A 23,477-nucleotide genomic window follows, 5' to 3' on the forward strand; every position below is an offset into this window, starting at 1 on the left:
TTTTAAACTATGAAATGGTAGTGGTGAACAACAGCACTGTGTACGTCCATCCATGTCAGGAAACAGTTTTTGATCATAAACAACTCATATCATTTACTCATATCAGTATAAAAATTCCAGACAGTTGTAAGTCTGGCCATCAACCAGCATCTCTCAGGTAAAAAAGGGTTGGGTCAGGATTACTCTTGGGTGAGCTGCGCTGATCTACACCCTTGAGGAACAAAGGCTGCCATGAATGCAAAACTTCCATTGGTCTATTTTTATTCAGTTCATTGTAATTCAGATGCAGTGTTTCAACAGTGAGCTATTGCGAAAGTACAGTGAAACCTAACATACACAGCTACAGGCTGATCAGGGTTTTACAAATTTAGACCGCTAATTTATTTGCTTGAAAAAGTTTTTTCTTGAAAAATTATTAAATAATAAAATATATTCAATTATGAAAAAATTCAAGCATGTCCAAAATAACAAATTAATGTTCTTCTGAATTGCAAAATGTTTGTTTTTAAAGGTAAAATGTTGAATTTCGGCAAAAATAATGACTATAAGGTAATAAGGTTTCCCAAACACACTGTTCATTTTCCATTTGTCGATCAAACACACAACCCCACCCAAAACTCAAGCCATTGGTTGAGCTGTTGCTGTGTCAGGCTGGTCTAGATGATCGAACAAACAGAGCAACGTTTTTATAGCACCACAGAGACAGCATTTACACTGGTTCCGTCTACATTAAAGCCAGGGTGTGCAATTTCGTAGAGACCAAGTGTGCCACCTGAGTCCTGAAAAGTGAAGCCAAAGCGTCTCGTCTGGATGCAGTATAGGTCATAAACCCCACCCTCTCCATGTGATGTAATCTGACATAGACAAACTAAAAAATCTAATTGCACTTCAAATACATTTACACTAGTTTAAACTGGGAAAGAAGGAATTCTGATAATCACCCAAAAATCGAAATGTCATCATTTACTCACTCACATGTCGAGACAAACCAGTATGACTTTCTTTCTTCTGTGGAACACACAAGTAGACGTTTTAAACTGTGGATGAACTCTAACGTTAACTGTTTTGACCATACAATGAAAGACAATCCAAAACAACATTGGGTCCTACTGACTTATAATGCTTGGGCATGCCACAGAAGAAAAATAGTCACAGTTTTGGAGCGACATAGGGTGAATAATTTATTCATTTTTGGGTAGATTGTCCCTTTTAAAAGAGAAAAATTCAATTTCACTCAAAAAATGACTTCCATACCATCTCTTTGAAGCATGTCCTTTGATTCAATAATCCTTTATTTTCAGTCATTTGACCACTCATGAATGAGAAAATACAGTATTTTCCACCAAAATCCCATTGTATACTGTGAGTTATTAACACGTGACCTGACTAAATAAATTAGAAAGAAAATAAGAGAAGAAAATAAGTCTTCCAACACATCTTTGAAGTTGTGCTCACAACTCGGCCTACAGAGTTTGCATTCGGTATGGTACACTGTACAATGCAGCAAGAAGATTGAAAAAAACATTGATAAAATAAGACCACAGAGACAAACACAAATGATAAATAAATAGACAAATAAACAAGACGAATAAGGGAAAACAAAACAAAACAACACATTAGTTCAAACACCGGTCCTTTGTCCAAATCATCAAAATGATCCTGAATCACATTTAAAAGGGTCCTTGCAGACAAATGGAGGAGAAAAGAAAAAAACACCCACTCTGTCCACCGTCGTACCAAACAGGTTCCCAAAAAAAGTCAACTTGACAAAGTCTTCGGAACACGCTCTTCGTGGGTCATTTCACGCTTGCATGGCTTTCATGTCTACAATATTCTGTCAAACATTTGATCAGTTTTCGTGAAACTATGCAGCAGAAGAAATCCAGTCTTTTTGTACATTCCTGCGTAGAATCCAGCTCCACGCAGTTAGATCTGAAACTGTCTCCACACTCAACACTCTCTCTCTCGCTCTCGCTCTCTCTCCAAGCACGCACATACACACACACCCACTCACACATAAATACAATAAGGCTGAAACAGGTGCTAGTGTTACAGGTATGACTGTTATGTAGCATGTTCAGTTTGGTACCAATCCGTGACAGGAATCGAGTCAAGAGGAAATCGTAGCGAGGCTGCGTTCCAAAGAAATTGAACGTGCCATATATGCATGAAATAGTCTCTGTCAAAGACATACGCACACACATAGGCTTCCATATTAAGGGGCAGCCTTTTAACTGGCAGTCTTTATTTCCTTTACAAAAGCATTTCTAATTGAATGGACCTTTTTTCTATTGAAAATCCCAAAGCCAAAGGGAATTTCCCAGTCGGTGCAATTGGGTCAGTCTGAAAACCTTTCGAGTTTCCTATACAAATAGCCGTTTTGGGTGAAATGATCTTGGCATGTGGGTCCAAATTGCCTCAGTAATAGTGGGAGTGAATCCTCTTTCATGTATGCAGAAGTATCAATTGAAGTTTAGCATCCTTAACACCCAAACACACAAAGTTTAGATGCTCATTTAAGAGGCAATACATTTGCAATTCATCGACTTTTGTGTCTGAGGGCAACCGTGAAGTATCATGTTAATGGCTTGTCTTGTATTTCCTTGAGTCCTCTCTAAAATGTTGCAGGAAATATTGTACGTGAGAACACTTTTCATGAGGATATCACATAGGAAGCAATGGGGAGCTAAATAGTGTGTAGAATCAAATAAAGAAGCTAGCTTTGGCTCCCAGGCCATCTTCTTTCACTTATCATCGTAATTAACGGGATAGTTACTTAGCCTCATGTTGTTTAAAACCTGTATGACTTTGTTTCTTCTGTGAAACACAAAAGAAAAGATGTTGTTTTGGACCCCACCGACTTTCGGTACAAGTACAGTTCTTCAAAATATCATCTTTTATGTTCCACCGAAAAAAAAAGAAAGTCATACAGGTTTGGTACGACATAAGGGTGATTAAATGATGACAGAATGTTCAACTTTCCCTTTAAAAGACGTTACAATCGTATCGATAACTTCACGCTTTGTACATGTTGGCGGCAGTGGCGAGCGCTAACTGCCCATTGGCTGCGACCACACACGGCTCCTCCTCCAGTAGTCCATTGGGATCGGCGTGCGGGATGCTATCGTGGTAGCTGCTGAAGCTGATGTTGTCCTCCTTCAGCTCAATGGTCCAAAACGGGGCATTCAGTTTTCGGTTGCGGTACTCGCGATATGTGTAAACGCCTCCAACGAAGCCCATGAGGAGAACGACGACCACAATGATGACGGCGAGAATGATGATGTTAAACTGCGTCCAGGACACCACTGTTAGAGCAGAGGCCGTGCTGTTGTGTCCTGCGGAGTCTCCCGTGCCGGACTCCTGGGTCGGTAGGCTTGGGTGGGTGGTGGGGGAGGAGGACGTGAGGAGAAGGGAAGGAGGTGTAGATGAAATGGAACTCGTGGATTTGGGGATTTCTGTTGTGGAGGTCTTGATGTCTTGAGTCGGGGAGATTCTCACAGCTGAGAGAGAGAGAGAGAGAGAGAGAGAGAGAGAGAGAGAGAGAGAGAGAGAGAGAGAGAGAGAGAGAGAGAGAGAGAGAGAGAGAGAGAGAGAGAGAGAGAGAGAGAGAGAGAGAGAGAGAGAGAGAGAGAGAGAGAGAGAGAGAGAGAGAGAGAGAGAGAGAGAGAGAGAATTATCAAAATGGTTGGTGTGTCTGTAGAGATAGTAAAGGGTATAAATGAAAATGTAATAACTTAGAGCAATTAGCTGAAGTATTCAAGATTACGATCAATCTTGATAAAAATCTACCGATAAACCAAACCAAAGAGTGGATTAGGACTGCATCTAGGCCTATTTTTTTTTTTTTTCAATAAATGTGTTTTTTTCTATTATTTTTCGAAGTTGTAAACAAACATTATTGAAGTATGTTTTACATGAAAACAGTATTTCAATGTGTTACTTTCTTTGTAATTCTTTTGAATTATTTGTGAAATTTACTAGCAGCTTCTTATTGAAAATTGTTTCAACGCAAATCTCTTTTTTCAGTGACATATATGTTTTATTTGTAAATCGTTATTTTTGTTTGGACAGATGTTGACCATACACATAAAATTACCCATTCAAATTATTTGTTTTTTTCCCCACTAGTAATTTAAAAAGGAATTTCCATGTGGTGTGACGGGATAGTTCATGAGCATGAGCAACTGAACAACTGTTCCATGAGGCATGAGCAACTGAAAACTATGGAAGCATTCAAATAAAAATACAATTATTTTTATATGATGTCATTACGATCTATTTAAAGAAATCAGACCAGACACTGTTTGCAAATTGCTCTAAAAATAAGTCTTTACTATTTCAGTGAGAAGTGACTCATAAAATCCATTTCATCTAAATTCACAAGATCCCCAAAAGAAAGCAGATGTCAGACAAGATATGCATTGTTGAGCAATGTTTTAAATTAGAGACTTACCTCCCGCTATTAATCACATTTTTAATATTTCTGTGTCCGTTTTGACGCCTCCACGTGCGTGCGAGCTTTACTAGCAGGGCTTCCAACTCTCACGCATTCAGCGTGCGTGAGGCTATCAAATTACACTTTTTACACACTCATGCCACACATCCATTTTCTCACGCAGAGAAAAATCGCGAAGCAAAGAGGACACTGACACCGACAGACAAGACAAAGCAGGTTACTTTTGATATGAACCAAATTCTCAGCTCTCAAATTTATTACGAAATATAAACAATGCATACCGTTTTGGTGCTGGTCGACAGATTGCCGCCCCCCACCCCCTAAATGGACAACTTAAAAGGGTTTTGTTATTTTGGTAAAAACTTTATTTCTTCATAAGGATGACCTTTGCATGGAATTGGCCAAAGAGTTTACATTGATTACTTTAATATCTGTAGTATTTCTTACCTGAATAATAACCAACTGTTGGACCCACATGAAAAACTTAATTTATTTCATCTCTTTATTCAATTGCATTTATTTATGCTGTTGTTTACAATTTGTTTATTGGCTCTTATCTTTTTGTTGACTTTTTACTTGTGTTTTTTGCAATCAGTGCATCTTTGGTTATTGTTTTAATTGAAGCCATTTGCTTTAATCCTGAATAAAAGCTTCAGCGAGCGATAGGCTATCTTCTGTTTTGTCATCAGTAAGACATTACTGTAAGCCCCGTTATGGATTTTTGAAAATGACATTTCATGTAGTGTGTAACATAGTTCTAAGTGAATGAAAACATACAGCAAAAATCCTTGAAGGATTTGTTCACTTCAAAATGAAAATGTCCTGATAATTTACTCACCCCCACCTCATCCAAGATGTTTATGTCTTTTCTTTCTTCAGTCGAAAAGAAAATATTTTTTTGAGGAAAACATTCCAGGATTTTTCTTCACATAATTGGTTTTCAATTGCAACCAAAATGCTGAAGGTCCAAATCAATGCAGTTTTAAAGCAATTTGAAGGGCTTCGGAGACTCTGCACGATCCCAGACGAGGAATAGGGTCTTATCTAGGGAAACGATCGGTGGTTTAAAAAAAAAAGTACAACTGAATATACTTTTTAACCTAAATTGCTCATCTTGCGCTGCTCTGCGCCCGCCAGTGATTGCGCAATCATGTTGAGACGTCACACTAGACGTAGGCGAAAGTACCGCCCCAACCAAACTAATACAAACGCCCTTTACCAAAAAACACTCCATCTTCAACTTCAAAATCGTCTGACATCGTTGTTTTACCTTTCTTTTGCTAAAAGGTGTTTGTATTAGTCTTCGCATGTGCGCTTTGTAAATATGGCGGTACTTCCACCTACGTCTAGTGTGACGTTTTTGACGTGATTGCACAATCACTGGCGGCCGCAGAGCAGATTTTTTTTTATTAAATGGCCGACTGTTCCGCTAGATAAGACCCTATTCCTCATCTGGGATCGTGCAGAGTCTCTGAAGCCCTTCAAATCGCATTTATTTGGAGCATCAACATTTTGGTTGCAATTGAAAACCATTTTCCTCAAAAAATTTAATTTCTTTTCGACCGAAGAAAGAAAGACATCAACATCTTGGATGAGATGGGGGTGAGTAGAATATAAGAAAAATTTCATTTTGAAGTGAACTATTCCTTTAAATCTGAAAGTGCAGCGTATGCAGGAAAGTTATTGTCTCTCAAAAGTAAGAGTCGACTCTGAGTCAATTAAATGAATCGCTTTTCAAACGAGTCCTAAGCCGTTTCGTTGTGACGTCACAACTAAACATTAGCATATTGCCCGTCCACTTATTGCACGCACACACCACACAGAGACCAGGGAAACCTTGAACACTGCAGCAGATACTGGATTGCATCATGTCGAGAAGACGCTGTGCTCTACAATGTGTTTATTGTGTTTCATATTGTGTAGGTTTCTGGCTAACCGGCTAGCTCACTTTCTTACTGTCTTCTGTATCAGCTGTGTGCTGCAATATTACCTAAAACTGCCTTTCAAGAATCCTTCAAATTGAGATGACCTTCTGCGACTTTTTGATGACGTGGCAGCTGAGATATGCAGCCTTCCGTTTAAGAAACACCCATGCAGTGTATACTATCGCTGAGCATTAGGAAGCCTCAAGGCAGAGTTGAAGTTTATGATAATGGGCGTTTGTTTCTGAAATATGAGCTGTACGCGGTAGAGCAATCACAACAGACTGGGCCATCTGACCAATCAGCGAGTAGGCTCGTGGGAAATGATGGATTTAGACTAGAGAGACTGACTCATTCATCCATGATTCATCCTCGTTTGAGAATCACACAATGTACAATGTATTCTATGAAAAAATTAAACAGTTTTTTTTTACCTTTGATGCATGTAAACCTGCTGTTGGAGACCTCCAAAACAAAACTAGGAAACTTTAAAATAGCATAATCGGGGCACTTTAAAACACGGCACTGCAAATGACAGTGTATTTGTTTTCACTTTATCGAAAAGGATGAATGATGAATAGCCGAACGACAGTGCAACAAACATTGGTACATTCATTCATGATACATGAAACACAGTAAGTCATCCTTTGTCAATTAAAAATGTGTTAAGACTTATACAAACAAGACTTATAAAGCATATGTAATACGCATAAATGTTTCACGTTGTTAGCAAATGTTTTGAACTATGTAACAAGATATTTTTCGACGTCTGGAGTTTTCAAAACAATTCCACACGTGTAATGGCAGGGATGTTGAAATTAATTTTAATAGGCAAAACTGTTACCCAATCATAACAGTGGGCGTTTACTTCCAAGTCTTGCATGGTGTTTGAAAGAGAGGGTCAAAAACAGGATAGAAAATAGCTTATTACTTCTACATTAAGATGTTTTTTATGTAAAAATCTCTGTATGTTTTTTTTTTTTTTATGCAGTTCAAGACCCCTTTAACACTTTACTGCTATGTGTGGATGCAGCATATAACTTAAAATTAATGTCAAAAAAAGTCAAACATAAAATAATACAAATCCTTACATTTAACTGTAAGTCAATCTAATGTTAGATAGACACCATAATACATAAAATAAGGCGTTGTCAAAGGTATACAGTGCCTACACAGGAAGTCTACACTAACCATAAACAACTGTCCTCAACATAGATCCTTATCCTCAGGTGAAAGTGCGAACAGTGTATAATAAAATCATTAAATATTATCCAGACTACATCAAAGCTTGCATTCGCTTTCATGACGCAGTGGTTGCTGATATCCCAGCAACCATTTCAGCAACAAATTCCCTCACATACCATTGATATGACACCATTGTGAGTTACTGATAAAAAAAAAATGCTCTCACAGTCCATTCATTGACCACTTGAAACTAGATGCACCATTACTAAATCTCTCCTGCGATACCGATAACTGATTATTCAGAATGATATCTGACAATATTGGTAGCTTGATTTTCTTAAAGAAAAAAAAATCTCTCCCATATAATGCTGTAAACTATACATAACCCTCTCATTTGGTACATTTGGACTCGGGGAGAGCAGAGGGATCCATCTGCAGAAATTGATTTGTTGCAATAAGGTAAATCACAAAGTGGTAAGCCATGTAGCAAAGTCCAGCAACGGTCCAATCAGGCAACCAAATCCAAAACACAAATCCAAGTGAGTAAAGGTAAAAGACAGATAATCCAAAATCAAGGCAAGACATAACAATGGGTTAAATGCTCAGAATTGCAGACCTTCCAAACAAAACTTTGCAATGAACAAAGGGGGTGCTTTTCAATTCTTATTTGTGCATCCTCGTTTCCTTTCCCAGCTTCCTTTCCTCGCGTCTTATCGCCACCCCTTCAGGATGCGAGGTGAGGAAGCTAGGAAAAGATGTGAGGACGGAGGAAATTAATCAAGTGCATAAGTTCAAAGCGTCGTCAATTAATGATGACTACACCGCTGGATTTAGCTTGCACACCGGGATTCTTGAACATTAGCGATATTTATATTGTAATAGTATTGTAACCACATTTGTCCCTTTTTTATTTTTAACTATGAATTATTCCCAGTTATAAACTGCTTTTTATTTGTTGTATAGTATTACAGTTTGTTTAATTTTCTTTCATTTTCTCGTGCTTTGATATAATTCTGCAACTGTCCTACTACAGTTGTTGTCATTTGACATACATTTGACATTATACATTCAGTGACAGGAACAGAGGATAGAGTTCAGAATAAAGGAGAGGGCGCACTCTGGTGGTTAGGAGGGGGGACCTCAGGTCAGGATCTTACAGGTACTCTGCTATAATATCAGAGGTTAAAATGAACAACAGAGTTGTAACTGCTATTTATTTTCAGATATAATAATTACACTCAAATAAAACTGAAATGTTTGTATACAACTCAGTTGAACATAAGGGAGGTTTCATAAACTAAAATGTATTTAAGCATACGTATATAATATTAACATTAAATAAGCTCCTGTTGTTTTTATAGTTAACTAACGAACTGTCAACGTTGGATAACTTTTCTGAGGTAAATGCAACGTTTCCATAAGTGACATAGGACCCTATTTTAATGATATACGCGCATGGTCTGTAGCGCATTGCGCAGGTGCACTTGGGGCTTGTCCGAATCCACTTTTGATAGTTTAACGACGGGAAAAGGGATGGTCCAAAAGGTTTATTCCTAGTCTCTTAATGAGCCATGGGTGTATTTTTGGTGTAACGTGCAATAAACTAATCAGAGTCTCATCTCATTCCCTTTAAAAGCCAGTTGCGCTTGCTCAATGGCGGATTTGCTATTTACATGGCAGAATTTGCAAGTGGAAAGACTGAACATTTCCCTTTCAATCCTTTTATTTTAATATTAAAAAAATGTTTGTGTGCTGCTGCGCGTCCCAGTGTGTAATAAGCAGAGTGTACACGCACTGTGCACCCGCCTAAATGCGCATATTACTAACATGCTCTTTAAATATCATCTTCAGACCAGCATGCCCATGGGCGAACAGATGGGCACGAGTGCATTTGCTATTTAAACAACGTGGCGCTGGATGTGAAAATGATAACTGCATCGGGCTGAAACTAACAAAAAACATTTGCCTGCCGTCGCATTGCGCCGGGTGTATGATAAGGCCCATATTGTTCACAAGCTGTTTTATTGAATTCTTTCCACGGATGAAACACTGATTGAGGGATTACATGAAACATGATGCATCTCGGTAAGTTGTACTGCATCTTTCAACCTACCTTTTGATGTTTATGCATGTTTTTTTGTGATATAACTTGTATTAAAGTGGAAGAAAAGACTCACACTCCATGCTGCCGCTGAACTCAGGTATTACAGCAATCTGTCATAATAATAATACAATTTCTTTTATAAATCGCCTTTAAAAGCAGCTTCTCAAAGCGCTGCACAAAAAAAGTATGATTTAACAGTACTCTGAACAAAAGAATCAAATAAAAGTCTAGTATCAAAAATAACTCCAAGGTTCCTCACTTTACTTTTAGTCTCCAAGACAGACCCATCCATAGTCAAAGACAGTGAATCAGCTTTGGAAGTCTGATGATGACTTCAGTTTTACAACTGTTCAGACAGAGGAAATTATTACTCATCCATGTTTTTATCTCAGAAATACAGTCGGAGAGAAAACAAACATCATGTTGTTCACCAGATTTTGAGTGTATATAAATCTGCGTATAATCAGCATTCAAATGATAATGGAGGCCAAGCGATTGCAACAAATGACTAAGTGGAGGCAGACAAATATTAAAGCGCAGCGGGCCCAAGACTGAGCCCTAGGGAACACTAGTGAAAACAAACTGAGAATGCTCAGTGAAATAGAATTTTAACCACTTAAAAGCTAACCACGACACAACAAAATCGTGTTCAAGGCGGATGAGTAATAGACTATGATCAATAGTATCAAAAGCTGCTATTAAATCAAGAAGGATGAGAATGGAAATTACACCAGAGGTATAAGCCAACAGCTTGTGAGAATAGGATCAAGCAAGCAAGTGGTAGACTTAATGCCTCCCTTTTGAGAGCGTCAGAATCAAGATGTGGGAAATTAGTGACAGAACTAGTACCAGTCAACCCAGATGAACAGAGTAGTGGAACAGTGGGAGCAGATGCAACAGAAATTTGTTTTACGAATATCAATTTTAGAGTTAAAGAAATGAAGAAAAGAATAACATAGTTGTTGAAAAAACAGGCAAGGTGGTGGCAGCATCAATTTTAAGCAGTTATTTATAGTTTTGTAACAAATGTCCGGGATTTCCTTGATTGTTTGTTTTCAATAGTCTGAAAGAAATAAGATCTTTAATTCTCAATTAATGCTCAGTCTATAGTCACCAAGAAGGTCCTTCCAAGCTAAATAATGAACATTCACACTAGTAAGATGCCATTTGCCCTCCATTTTGACAAGCAGCCTGCCTAGTGCGCAGATTGTCATTATACCAAGGAGCAGAGATACATTGTAGGAAGGTCACATTTAAGAGCGTAAAAACATAATTTTTTGTTTGAATTTCATTAAAAAAATGATAGAATTTGAAAGCTAAGCCTGCTGCTGTCATGCATAGTCTGATGAGGAAGAAGAATGGCATTGATTAACAAAGTAAAATAGTAAAATAATTCTTTATTTAAACAAAGCAAATACAGGTAATCCAAATCTGGGGAAACAAACAAAACAATACCGGACAATGACTGAAAGAAAATGAGGAACTTAAATAGACATGGTGACTAAGTACAGACAGGTGTGCTCATTAAAGAATGTCCATTACAACTAATGACTGGCGGGAAACTAGAACAAAGGAAACGGGTAACTTAAGAAAGACAAACTAAGAGTCCATGAAAATTTAACTAAACATATTTGATATATTTATGTTAGGACATTTACAAAATATCTTCATGGAACATGATCTTTACTTAATATCCAAATTTTTGATATAAAAGAAAAATAGATAATTTTTACCAATACAATGTATTGTTGGCTATTGCCAAGTCAAGTCAAGCCAACTTTATTTATATAGCGCTTTTAGCAATGTAGATTGTTTCAAAGCAGCTTTACAGTGTTAAACAGGACAATAATGCAGCATAATTTTATTCAGCTGTATAGCCATTCTGGAAAAAACGCTGATGTCATCAGTTCATTTCAATTATCATACAGTGACAGTGTGGGCTTTAGATCAATAATTCGATCAGTAATTTAGTTTATATGGTTAATTTAGTTTATTATTTAGATTTATTTCGATGTTTACTTGAAAAATTTAGTGTCCCCAACTGAGCACGCCAAGCCAGAGGCAACAGTGGCAAGGAAACCAAAACCCCATTAGGTGACCTAATGGAGAAAAATAAACCTTGGGAGAAACCAGGCTCAGTCGGGTGCCAGTTCTCCTCTGGCCAATTAACAAACAGCGTATTATTATTATTATTATTCTGGCAGCTTTACAGCTCAGAGGTCATAATAGATCAGAATATTCGAGGGACCGGGGGCAACATGCTGGAGACGGGTTTATTGAGGATGATGTTGATTAAATAATTATTAAAGTGCAATATTCGAATGATCAGAGGCAACACGCTGGAGACGGGTTTATTGAGGATGACATATCGATTTAAGTATTATTTAATTGTAATATTCGAACAATCTGAGTCAACACGCCGGAGACAAATATACACTCTAAAAATGCTGTTGGGTTGTTTTAAGCAAACATTTAACCCAACCGCTGGGTTGAAACAACCCAATTGCTGGGTTAGTCCATTTTCAACCCAACTTGGGTTATTTTTAACCCAGCATCTTTTAGAGTTTACCCGTGCAACTTATAACTGGTTCCCTTTCAGTCGGTCACGTTCGACGTACATCGGAACTGACCGACGAATTGGGATCTGACTTCTCCTTCAGGGAACGAGGGTTACATACGTAACCGAGACGTTTTGTGGTCCAGGATCACATTTACATTGTTTACACTTTTCTGGTTAAAATGAAAGGATTCACAGATGTGCAGAACTCAGACAATGAGCTTGCGCTGAAAAAACAACAACAGTTGTTTTGTGTGGTATTCAGACTAACTTAAACACCTATGATTGGCCACTGGCACTCGCACAATACGAATAAGAGTGTTTGAAAGCCTATCAGCCGGTACCAGATTGACCAGGTACTTGGTAACATAGGCGCCACCTATTTATGTTTCTGACAGTGGGTGCCTACACTTCATAACACCCCCACCCCCAAAACGTGATGAGAAACGCATGTACGGCTTTCTTCGTGTATCTTTATTAATCTCTGTTTCCATAAGCAAATAATAACGCGCCTAATTAGGCGCAATTAGGCCGTTTGCTTTTCCACTGCAGTAGTATCGCTTCAAGTGGGTGGGATTACATTGAAGTTGCGCCACCTCTACTACCGCGACATCATCATAAATGCAACACAAAACTAAAGAAGATGCATATTTGAAATAAATAAAGAAGTAGGAAATGTGAGAAAAGTTTGTGGAAAAAGAAGGGGTGACAGTAATTTCTCGACTTCGTATTGGACACACAGCTTTGAATCAATCACATTTTAAAATAGGTAAACATAATGCAGGATTGTGCAGCAAATGTGGATTACCAGAAACAGTCAAACATTTTCTTTTAAAATGTGCTGGTTTTAAAGAAGAGAGCTCATAGAAGAGGCTAAGGCTGTAGGAATTAAAAGGTTAACATTAATGAACTTGCGGAACAATAATTCAAAAGTGACCACTGCTTTTATTAGAATATCTTAAGAAAACACGTTGGATTAGAAGAATTAAATTTTTCATTTTATTAAAATTTTTGTCCATCAAAGCTTCACACTCCATTCCAGTATGTGGCAGAAATTCACCAAAGCTGGTTTGCCAGCCGCCATTAAAATACAGAAGAAGACGAAGAAAACAAATGCGCGAAACAGTGGCTGCGTCCGAAAACCTAGGCAGGTGACTCGTTGCCTCGCTGCCTTATCAGACAATGGCTTGTAAGGCAGCGTTTGTGCATGAAGGCACCTCACGAAACTAATTTCGGACAGACTTCTTAGGCAGCGTAACTGTTTAATAATCTACAGCAAAATAGAGAGAGCTTTGATGAGAACTAAACAAATATTTAATTTCTACATTAGTAATTTCTCGCTAGAAATGACATCAGAAGTAAAAAATGTTGGTAAAAAAACGTACATTTACACACAAACTGACCAGCAAACGCAACTTTCGGACGCCATCTTTTTTTCCAGCTCAACTGTTATAGAATGGAAAGGACATGATTGTGGGATATCCAAGGCAGTGAAGGATACATCTATGCCATCCTTCAAAAATCGATCAGATGAAGGTATCTCAGAAGGTATACATTAGATTCGGACGTGCCTTGGTGCCTTCCTGCCTTCCTGCCTTGAAATGTGTCCTCCGAAGGCAGCATTTTCCAGGTTTCGGATGCAGCCAGTGCTGCGTTCCACTCCACTTTCAGACATACACTTGCAAACTTCCCTAAGCACTTCCCCACAGGGGAATCCCTGCCGCCATTTTGAAGTGCGTTCCACTTCGTGAAGTGGACGAGGGAAGTTTATATGGACAGACCCTTGCCCTTGCTCCCTCGATTTTGTCTACTTCATGTGTACACTGTAAGGTGGTGCCGATCAGTCTGGGCCGAGAGATGCCGTTCAGTCTGAACAGAGAAACCGTGATTTTCCGGAAACAAAGGACTTTCCCAAAGATTACCATTTAAACACTTCCCTGCATACACAACAGCCCCAACCGAGACACATCACACTGAGACACACACACCACACATTCACACCCTGCACAGCACCCTCTGTATAACTCACTCTCACCCACACTGAAAACTCATTCAAAATCTATGCAACGTTAAATGTGTACATTGTGTAACTATGCATGTTTAGTATCATTTGAAACGTATCGGTGTGTCTGGTAAAATGGTCTCATTCTCCTAATCATAATGCAAACCTCCAAGAAGTTATGTAAATTGATAAAAATACTATGTCTCACCAAAAGGTGACCCCCCCAAAGATCATCTACTCAAGTGCCTCCTGTATGTAAATAAGTGCCCTCCTTTACAGATGTCTAGAACCCATTCAAACACAAATCCTGATTGCCCATTTGTGACCCCCCTGAATGAGGGACCAAAATCTAATTATAATCTAAAACACCACCATTTGTGGACTTATTGATTATCTGGGTATTTAAGGGAAGGTGATACAAGAATCGGGGAATCTGGATTGAGATTTCCCACACTGCTTGTGTGTAGTTTTTCACGACCAGGTAAAGATTTCTAGAATCATTGATTCTTGAATTATTGCTTTTGTATATGATTGATTGATGTTTTTTACTCTTTGAGTTGAATTTTGATTGATGTTTCTTACCTGGTTAATACATCGTTATGTTTAAACTTACTGCAATGCATTTTGTGTTATTAACTCAGTATATCATGTTGTAACCATAACAGTACGGATATATGCTCAGGTAAGTTTAACACGGACTAAGATACAGTTTTGGAGAAGCTTAAAGAGCACACCAGACTGATGTCCTAGAGCTCCGACTAACACATTGGCACTAGGTACGTATACTTGGACTGTAGAGGCTGATAGGCTAAATAAGTCTTTCCGTTTAGAACAATAATAAATTGTTAGACCAATCTAAATAGGGCAAACTCAATTCCTGATTATTGTAATATTGTTCTAATTAACGCATACGTGGGAAACCACGGCATGATTACAGAAAGTTATCATTAGAGTTAGCAAGTTGGTCACTTGATTCTGTGATAATGGTCATGGCCTCTGATTAGAAGCAGTTTTGCATTAATTAAGTGAATTCAGATCTAAGGGAACTGAATAAAACTATTCTGGAATGATCAACGTATTGCACGGGCGTCCAGAATATCAGTGTGTCGCCTCTGCCTTGATGACCAAGACTGACGAGTCCGTAAAAGAGTTCGTAAACCCGGCCGGTGCGAAACTCTAAAACGTTACTGGAATCTTGAATGCTGAGTATAACATAAGATAAACGATTTAAATTGAAAGACAAAATATAAATCTAAAGTTAATGGTTAACAAAATCATTTAAGACCTTTTCATTTAATGGAGTCAGATGAAACAACAAGGTAAATACATATAAAGAAATGTGTTTAAATTAAACTGTTTTATTGTGTAAAAGGAAAGACAGTGATACGCAGAAACACCTTCTCCTTGCCATTGGACGCCGAGAATTGGACCAGTGGGCGGGGTTTTGCAACACTTCAGGCAGTTTCATTATATACCAAAATGCAACACGAATGTGACATCACCGCATATCACGTTTAATTTACCCCACCACAAACAAATGTATGATATTTTAATAATTTTTTAAAGCATTTAAAACAACCCAAACACACCTATCTACATATAGAATGCTGCATTAAACATTTTCGTAAAGGAAAAAAATACATAATAAATCAACTCCATAGTGGATTCCAAGTGATCAAGGGCTTAGGATGTTCCAGTTCAGTCCATTGCAAAGGTTCCGCCAGTAGTGGGCACTCACGCAATGTAAGCAATGATGCACATCCGAGTGAACGAGATGGAGGGACGTTAGCAAGTGAAGGACATAATAAAAAAAAATGGAACGCAGCACAGGAGCAATGGAGCCTATCAAAGGAATGGTGTTCTTGATTCTCAGCATGTGGATGTTTTTCACTGCACAACGAAAAAGTTTGTTTCAAAGGAGTATGGGAAAGGCGCACAAGGGTTAAGCTAATCTTGCATTTCTGTTTAAGGTCTCAATCGCTATATCACTGTCACAAAAGCATATAATGAACCTGGCTGCCAATATTATGTTTTAAAATGCGTATTCTGTGTATTCCAGATTCTTCATATTTTGCAAAGTCAAACCATCTGTTTGGACATTTAACTGAGCTTCTGAGTGGTGGGATGTGATTGTTCTGTTTGGACATTTAAAGGACAACTCCGGTGAAAAATGAACCTAGGGGTAATTAACACATGGTTACCGAGTAGATCGTTCTCTGGGATGCGTTTTCATGAAAATCGAACAGTTATTAAACAAACAGTTTAATAAGAAGATACTTTATAAAGACCGAATATTACGTGTACACAGACAGGAGCCATCTTGGAAAACTGTCTTGACAAGTCGAGCCACGCTGTGCTAAGTTGCGATAATTCCTATCGACCAGCTCACTTAGCACAGCGTTCGTGGCTCGACTTGTCAAGACTGTTTTCCAAGATGGCTCCTGTCTGTGTACGCGTAATATTCTGTCTTTATAAAGTATCTTCTTATTAAACTGTTTGTACACTTACAAAGTTCTCAATGCTTCGGTTTGAATGTAGGGACCCTCATTATGCTACCGTGTTAGTGTGAGGCTATTTTGAGCCTTGTTAGTGGTATAAACTAGCGATTTAATTTTACTTACTCTGTGCCCCATTCACTCGCGTTATAAGCTAATCTGTTTTTAGAGATAAAACTCTTTACATTCAATTTTCATGAAAACGCATCCCAGACAACGATCTACTCGGTAACCATGTGTTAATTACCCCTAGGTTCATTTTTCACCGGAGTTGTCCTTTAACTGAGCTTCTGAGTGGTGGGACGTGATTGTTATGTTTGGACATTTAACCAAGCTTCTGAGTGGTGGGATGTGATTGTTCCCGGTTTTACAAACACTCAGTGGCTGGAGAACTTTAGAATGTCAGAAGAAACATTTGCCTACTTGTGCAACAAAGTGCGTCCAGCGATGGAAAGACGGGACACAAACTTCCGTGTTTGGGTACCTCTAAAGAAGTAGCCATCGCACTGTGGAAGCTTGCAACCGGCTCTGAGTACAGAAGTGTTGGACATCTTTTTGGAGCTAGCATAACAACTGTTTGTTGATGTGTTCAGGAGTTCTGTGCTGTAGCAGAGACTTTGTTGGCACCAGAACAAATTCGTTTTCCAGATCAGGAGAAGTTTCAAGAAATGGCTGCCTACATTGAGAACAGGTGAGGTCCCACCCACCTGTATGTATGCTATTCTCGGCAGCAGTGTATTGCTGCACACCCATCATAACACCACAGGACTAAAACTGTGAGTATTTCAACCGTAAAGGCTGGCACTCCATCATCATTCAAGGTGTTGTGGATGGAAAGGGACTTTCCTGGAATGTTTTTACAGGACTGCCTGGAAGCCTGCATGATACTCTGGTTTTGAGACTGTTCACACTGTTGGATTTGGCAAGTCGTGGAAACCACATACCAGCTTACACCAGAAACATTGGTGGGGTGAATGTTGGCCACTGAAAAACGTATTCATTCTGGGTCGCCCCATCCAGCTTTCGCTGGATCCACTCCTCGGTTATCAACGAGAGGAATGTCTGCATCTCATCTACTGACCAAGATTCAGCCATTTTTTTTCTTTCAAGCAAGTCCATTACCTTGTATCTTACACTATCGCCCCGTAGAATCTGTTTTTGTAAAAATAGGCTAACGATTGCGTCATAACCATGTGACTCTCTGTCGTGTAGTAGTGAAATTACCGTATAGACAGGAGGAGAAGCTTGCAGGAAATCTTTTACTGTCTATGAGGCAATCGCGGGGACGTGGAGGCATAAAGTCCGATAAAGTCAAGGGAGAAGCATGGGGAGAAGCCGGTTAGAGCATGGGTTAGAGAGTCGGACTTGTAACCGGAAGGTTGCGGGTTCAAGTCTCAGGTCCGGCAGGAATTGACGGTGGGGGGTGTGAATAACCAGCGCCCTCCTCCACCCTCAATACCACGACTGAGGTTAGACCCTTGAGCAAGGCACCGAACCCCCAACTGCTCCCCGGGCGCCGCAACAATATGGCTGCCCACTGCTCTCTGTGTGTGTGCACTTGGATGGGTTAAATGCAGTATGGGTCACCATACTTGGTCACACGTCACTTCACTTTCACTTCACAACTACTAGAAGACTTACAACTTTCAGACAGATTTCTCACGTCACAGCTACGTCGTCAAACTCAGTCTAAGGCTGCGCAGTACGCTCAGCCATCAGGAAGTGAGTGCTTCTACTTGACTTCACTTTCCTCCGTTGAAGTCTATGGGGTCACTGTGTACATTTCTTTTACTGTCTGTGGTCAATAACTTAAAATGTTTTCCAGGACCTGTGGAAAATGTATTCCAGAACCAGCAACAGCACCTGTGGAAACCCTGATTGCTCATAAAACCACAAAGCACCTGCAGGCTGCTACAGTTTTTCATTCTGTTTGGGTAGGCTGACATGCAATTTCATGGAATATGTGAGCACTTATTTTTTTCAGTCTGCCTGGAACCAACGTTTGCAAGCTTTGCAGGCAAACATTTGCAAGGTTATGACATCAAATGATTATAATCAATTCAGCGCCAGTCCTAGACTTCTGGGAGCTCTAAGTAAAACATTGCCTTTCAGTGCATGCATTCATAAAATCCTCAAAATGACTCCCAACCCCTTCATCTGTTCTTTCATTGCCATTAATTGACAGAGAGAGCAGCAGGTTTATTAGGCTGCTGTCACTTTAAGACCAAATGCACAGTCCTAATACACTGACAAGAATTTGATTACTTTCCCAGCTGTTTAGGTTCACTGAAGACATACAGTAGCTGAATGTTTTTAAGTTAAAAAGTTCCCAAGATGGACATTTTGACATATTTTTGCCTGTTTATGCGCACGACTGAAGCCCAAAGTAGCCTGTACTTGTCCGGTTGCCTGTTGAACAGCATCTTATTCACAGCTCAATGCGCTTTGACATTACATGAATCGACTGATTCGGATGTTACATATGGGGACAGCGCACCACATAAAGGAAAGGAACGGAAAGAGGCATTATGTTTTCATAATCGTGGTCAACATTTTTGAGAGCAAGGGGGGCCCCCTGGTGGTTTGGGGGCCCTACACTACTTGCGTACTTTGCGTATGGGAGGACCGGCACTGCTTGTTCTTTTTAAAAGGACAGGAACCCCATCAGTATTGTCTGGGCATGTTTATAACTATGTTCTCACAATTCTTAGACACTTGTCGTACCTTTCAGGGTGCAGTTGTGATAGCGTGCGTCCCCCATGTATCCACGTGCGCAGTTCTCACAGTGTGCTCCTGCTGTGTGGTTGATGCAGCGGTGGCAGTGGCCAGTCTCGGGGTGGCATATTTGTGGCATGGAGCGAGGGTCCGCGTTCCCATTACAGTCGCAGGGCACGCACGCGCCTGCCGATTTAAATAAACCGTCGGTGCACACGTCGCATGTTGGGCCGGAGAATCCAGGCTTACATTCGTCACATACAGGTCGTCCACTGGAATCTGTAAATGAGAAAACAGACCTGATCAACAACTAAAAGATTAAATAAGGCATTTGTAGGTTTTTTTTTTTTTTGGAGCATTAATAGCAAAGTGTCTTTCCAAATGCTGGACTCATTTTGATGTACAGTGGGCCCCTAAAGTATTTGGACAGTTGCGCCACACTTAAAAAGGTATAAATGTCTTCTGGCTACTTTCCTGTGTCACTGCTATATCAAAATATATTTAATTTTATATTTTAAGACACCTGTGTGAAGCTTTTTGCTTGTTTGTTTTGTTTTAGTCATGTTTTATTTATTTTTTTATTTTTATTTTATATTTTGTCATGTCATATTTATTAACACAAATTTTAGTTAACAAAAATAACATTTTAGCTGACAATTTTAGTTGTACAATGTTTCAGCTGTAACTGTAACAATTTTTAGTGTATTGTTAATCTTGCTGTATTTTTGACATATTTTTGTCAACAGCACTGTTTTAAAGGGGCTATATGCAACTTTTTCCCCAAAATAAACGTAACAATAGCCTTTTTATTTGACCATTTATGACTCAAACATCTCCTGATGAGCATACTGACAACTTGTCCGCTCACAGTGGGTGCACCTATAAGCCTGTATCCTATTTTTCCTATTTTCTGGCGGGTCGTTTTTTCCCGCGCTGTCTGCGGATGTGACATCACCACCGCTGCGAGAGCGAGCAGAAAATAAGAGCAGTTCTGTTTTTTGGCCACAGGTGTCAGTCGCGAGTTTAAATTTCAGAAAAACGCATAAAGCCCCTTTAATTCATTTAATGTAATTATTGTCACAATGTATCAGTTATTGTTGATGAAATTATATTTTTTAAAAACAAATAGACGGCCATGAAAAGTGAAGATAGTTCTGAGAAAAGCTCTACTGTCTTGATTATTATTAATAATAATACTAATTTATTATTATTATTATTCAAGCATTTGAATTCAGACAATTTTAAGGGTAACGAGTGTAAAATACTTTTTGGGGCCATTTATAGTTCCAAATACAATCACATGGTGGCGCCAGAGCACCAAATTTAAAGTCTGAAATCATATTCTACAGAAGTGCAGGATATAAAAATGAAGCAGTAATTGAGAATATATTTCAATTTACTAATTTAAACAAAGCTTTGTAAGTGGCATATGGAGGAGCCAAGATTATAACTTCCTTAGACTGCGCGCACGTATCTTTGTGGGGACTCTTCGTAGACGTAATGGTTTTAATACTGTACAAAATGTATATTCTATCCCCACTAACCCTACCCCTAAACATACCCATCACACAAAACATTGTTACATTTTCAAAAAAACTACAACAAACAAGAAATGTATTCTGTTTTATTATTTCCTCATGAGGACCTCAATTTATGTCCTCAGGGTGACACGAGAGCCCATGAGTCTGTGTGCATTCAGGTTGAAGTCCCCACTGGGATAGACAAACATGAATACAGACACTGTTGGTTTTACATGTTTTTATACTGTTCAAACTGTATATTTTATCCCCTAACCCTAAACCTACCCCTAAATACAACCCTCATAAAAAAACTCTGCATTTTTATATTTTCAGAAACCATGATTTAGAATGATTTATAAGCTGTTTTCCTCATGGGGACCAGAAAATGTCAAGAATTACCGGTATCACTATATTTTTGGTCCCCACAACGTTGGGTATATCAGGACCCCAGACACACTCTCACACACACACCTTAGCTGGTGTCGGATCTGAAATATTTATGATAGGAAAGAAAAACACACTTAGCAGGATGTGTGAATGACTGCACTGGATTAACATCCTGACCTGCCTGACACTCACACTCACTCTCTGACCTTCATATCTATAAAATGATGTTCGGAATAAATGTCAAGGCATACAGTAATGCAAGCTTCTCTGCAGTTTCATGACACCACTGATCTGTTTTCTCAATGGCCGCTGTTGCCAGGGCAACCCCCTCCCTGAACCAGATCTCTCCCCACACCCCCGGCCTGACTGGCCTTACTGCCACAGTCTGCGACATACACAAATCTGTCACGGGCAAATCAGAGAGACGCAGACACACTGCTGGGCTGTGACAGACGGAAGAGGCCAGAAGGCGGAGGAATTTGTTTCGGCACTCCTTCCATTCCTGCGATGAGAACTCCTTGGCCGTGTCTGTGCCAGCTTCATGCTCCAGTGTGATGCCAACACATGAGGGTTTACCAGACCACCTTTAACGTCACCAGGGACTATGTATAACTAGTATACATAATGCACACACACACACACACACACACACACACACACACACACACACACGTCTGGTTCACTACATTTGTGGGGACTCTCCGTAGACGTAATGGTTTTTATACTGTACAAACTGTATATTTTATCCCCTTACACTAACCCTACCCCTAAACATACCCATCACACAAAACTTCCTGCATTTTTAAAAAAACTCATTCTGTATGATTTATAAGCTTCTTCATGGGGATTTCATCCATCCATCTAATACAATTTGTAATTAATCTCATTTTTCCAACCTGTCCAAAATTAAGCCAAAGTTCTACATTCTGCATTTTATCTTATTTTATTATTTTGTATTATTTTATATTGTCATTTTAAGTTGTTTATTTCTTATAAATACTATATTATTCTATTATTTTATTCACAAATATTATATTAATTATTTTATTAAGAATTTATTTAAATTTTTATTTTTTTATTATTATGAATTATTTATTACATTATTTTATTTACATTTGTGTACTATTTTTCTCTGAACTTTTCCATGGCCCCCCTATGACCCCCTTGTGCCCCCCCCCCGGGGGTCCATAAAACTCTCATTTTGATTTCATGGGGGTCTTTTAAGTCTAATTCAACTAAATGTCACACCTTTTTTTCACATACAAACATTTATTTTTAATTTCTTAAGTGGTTGGTGAGATTTTTTTCCATATTTAAAATACTGTTTCTTTTAAAAATCAGTAAATACATATTTAAAAAAAAATCAGCAAAGCCTCGAAATAAACAGGCAGGTAGTAATATTGCAGTTCCAGGGAAATTTCCCCCAAAAAAGGGAGCACTTCCCTTTGAGCAACCTGGGGTTAAGCATTTTGATCAGGACCAATTGCAGGATTTGAACCTACACATTTTCAGTCATCAGCACAGACCTTTAACCAATCCACAAAATTCCGACTTAAGATGAAACTCCTTTAGTCGTGGAAGGTGAGAGGCGCAGATGTGGGCCTGTTGACACATTGATAATCACTGCTGTTCTGCTTCATCTCCCTCATTGTAACCTCCCTTTCATTTTCCCTCTCTCTTCTATATAAAATCATTCAACTCAAATTAAAATTCCATGTCCACATATTTATTTGTTTGTTAAGTAGCCATGTTATAAGTGGCTTAATGTACAGTCCGACCATTATTATCAGTATAAATATAATGACTGTCAGACTGTACATTATGCCCTATATATTTGACCTGTAAATATATAAATAATATTGAGTACACTTATATAAGAGTTCTGAACTTTCAGTGCCCTCTCTCTCTCTCTTCCTCACACTCACTCGTTGACTTTGCTCCTCAGGCTCCACTGACCGTAAATGTAAAGTGACAACCCAAAGCCGCATCACCACGGCTGTTGCTGTGCAATTCCATCCAGTGGAAGAGAAGCTGAGATGGACACAAAGTCTTTGATTGGCTCCTTTGGTACCATAACATTTTCACTTGTAACCAAGATTTAAACCAAGGTTGTGTATCAATCCATCAAGGAATG

At 38.9% G+C, this 23,477-nt stretch overlaps 1 protein-coding gene across 1 annotated transcript in view; it reads right to left on the reverse strand.

Moving 5' to 3' along the window:
• Nucleotides 1-1,263: 1,263 nt before the first annotated feature.
• The window catches only part of LOC307132207 (multiple epidermal growth factor-like domains protein 9), a 52,640-nt gene continuing 30,426 nt past the window's right edge, over nt 1,264-23,477 (reverse strand). Inside the window, exons 5-6 of the mRNA XM_079826379.1 lie at nt 19,446-19,715; nt 1,264-3,500 (exon numbers count right to left, since the gene is read on the reverse strand). Coding sequence (XP_079682505.1) covers nt 3,016-3,500; nt 19,446-19,715 — 755 coding nt within the window. The 3' untranslated portion in view covers nt 1,264-3,015. The remainder of the gene's footprint in view (nt 3,501-19,445; nt 19,716-23,477) is intronic.

Source organism: Gobio gobio (assembly GCF_949357685.1).
Source record: "Gobio gobio genome assembly, chromosome: 10".
Classification (NCBI taxonomy): Eukaryota; Metazoa; Chordata; class Actinopteri; order Cypriniformes; family Gobionidae; genus Gobio; species Gobio gobio.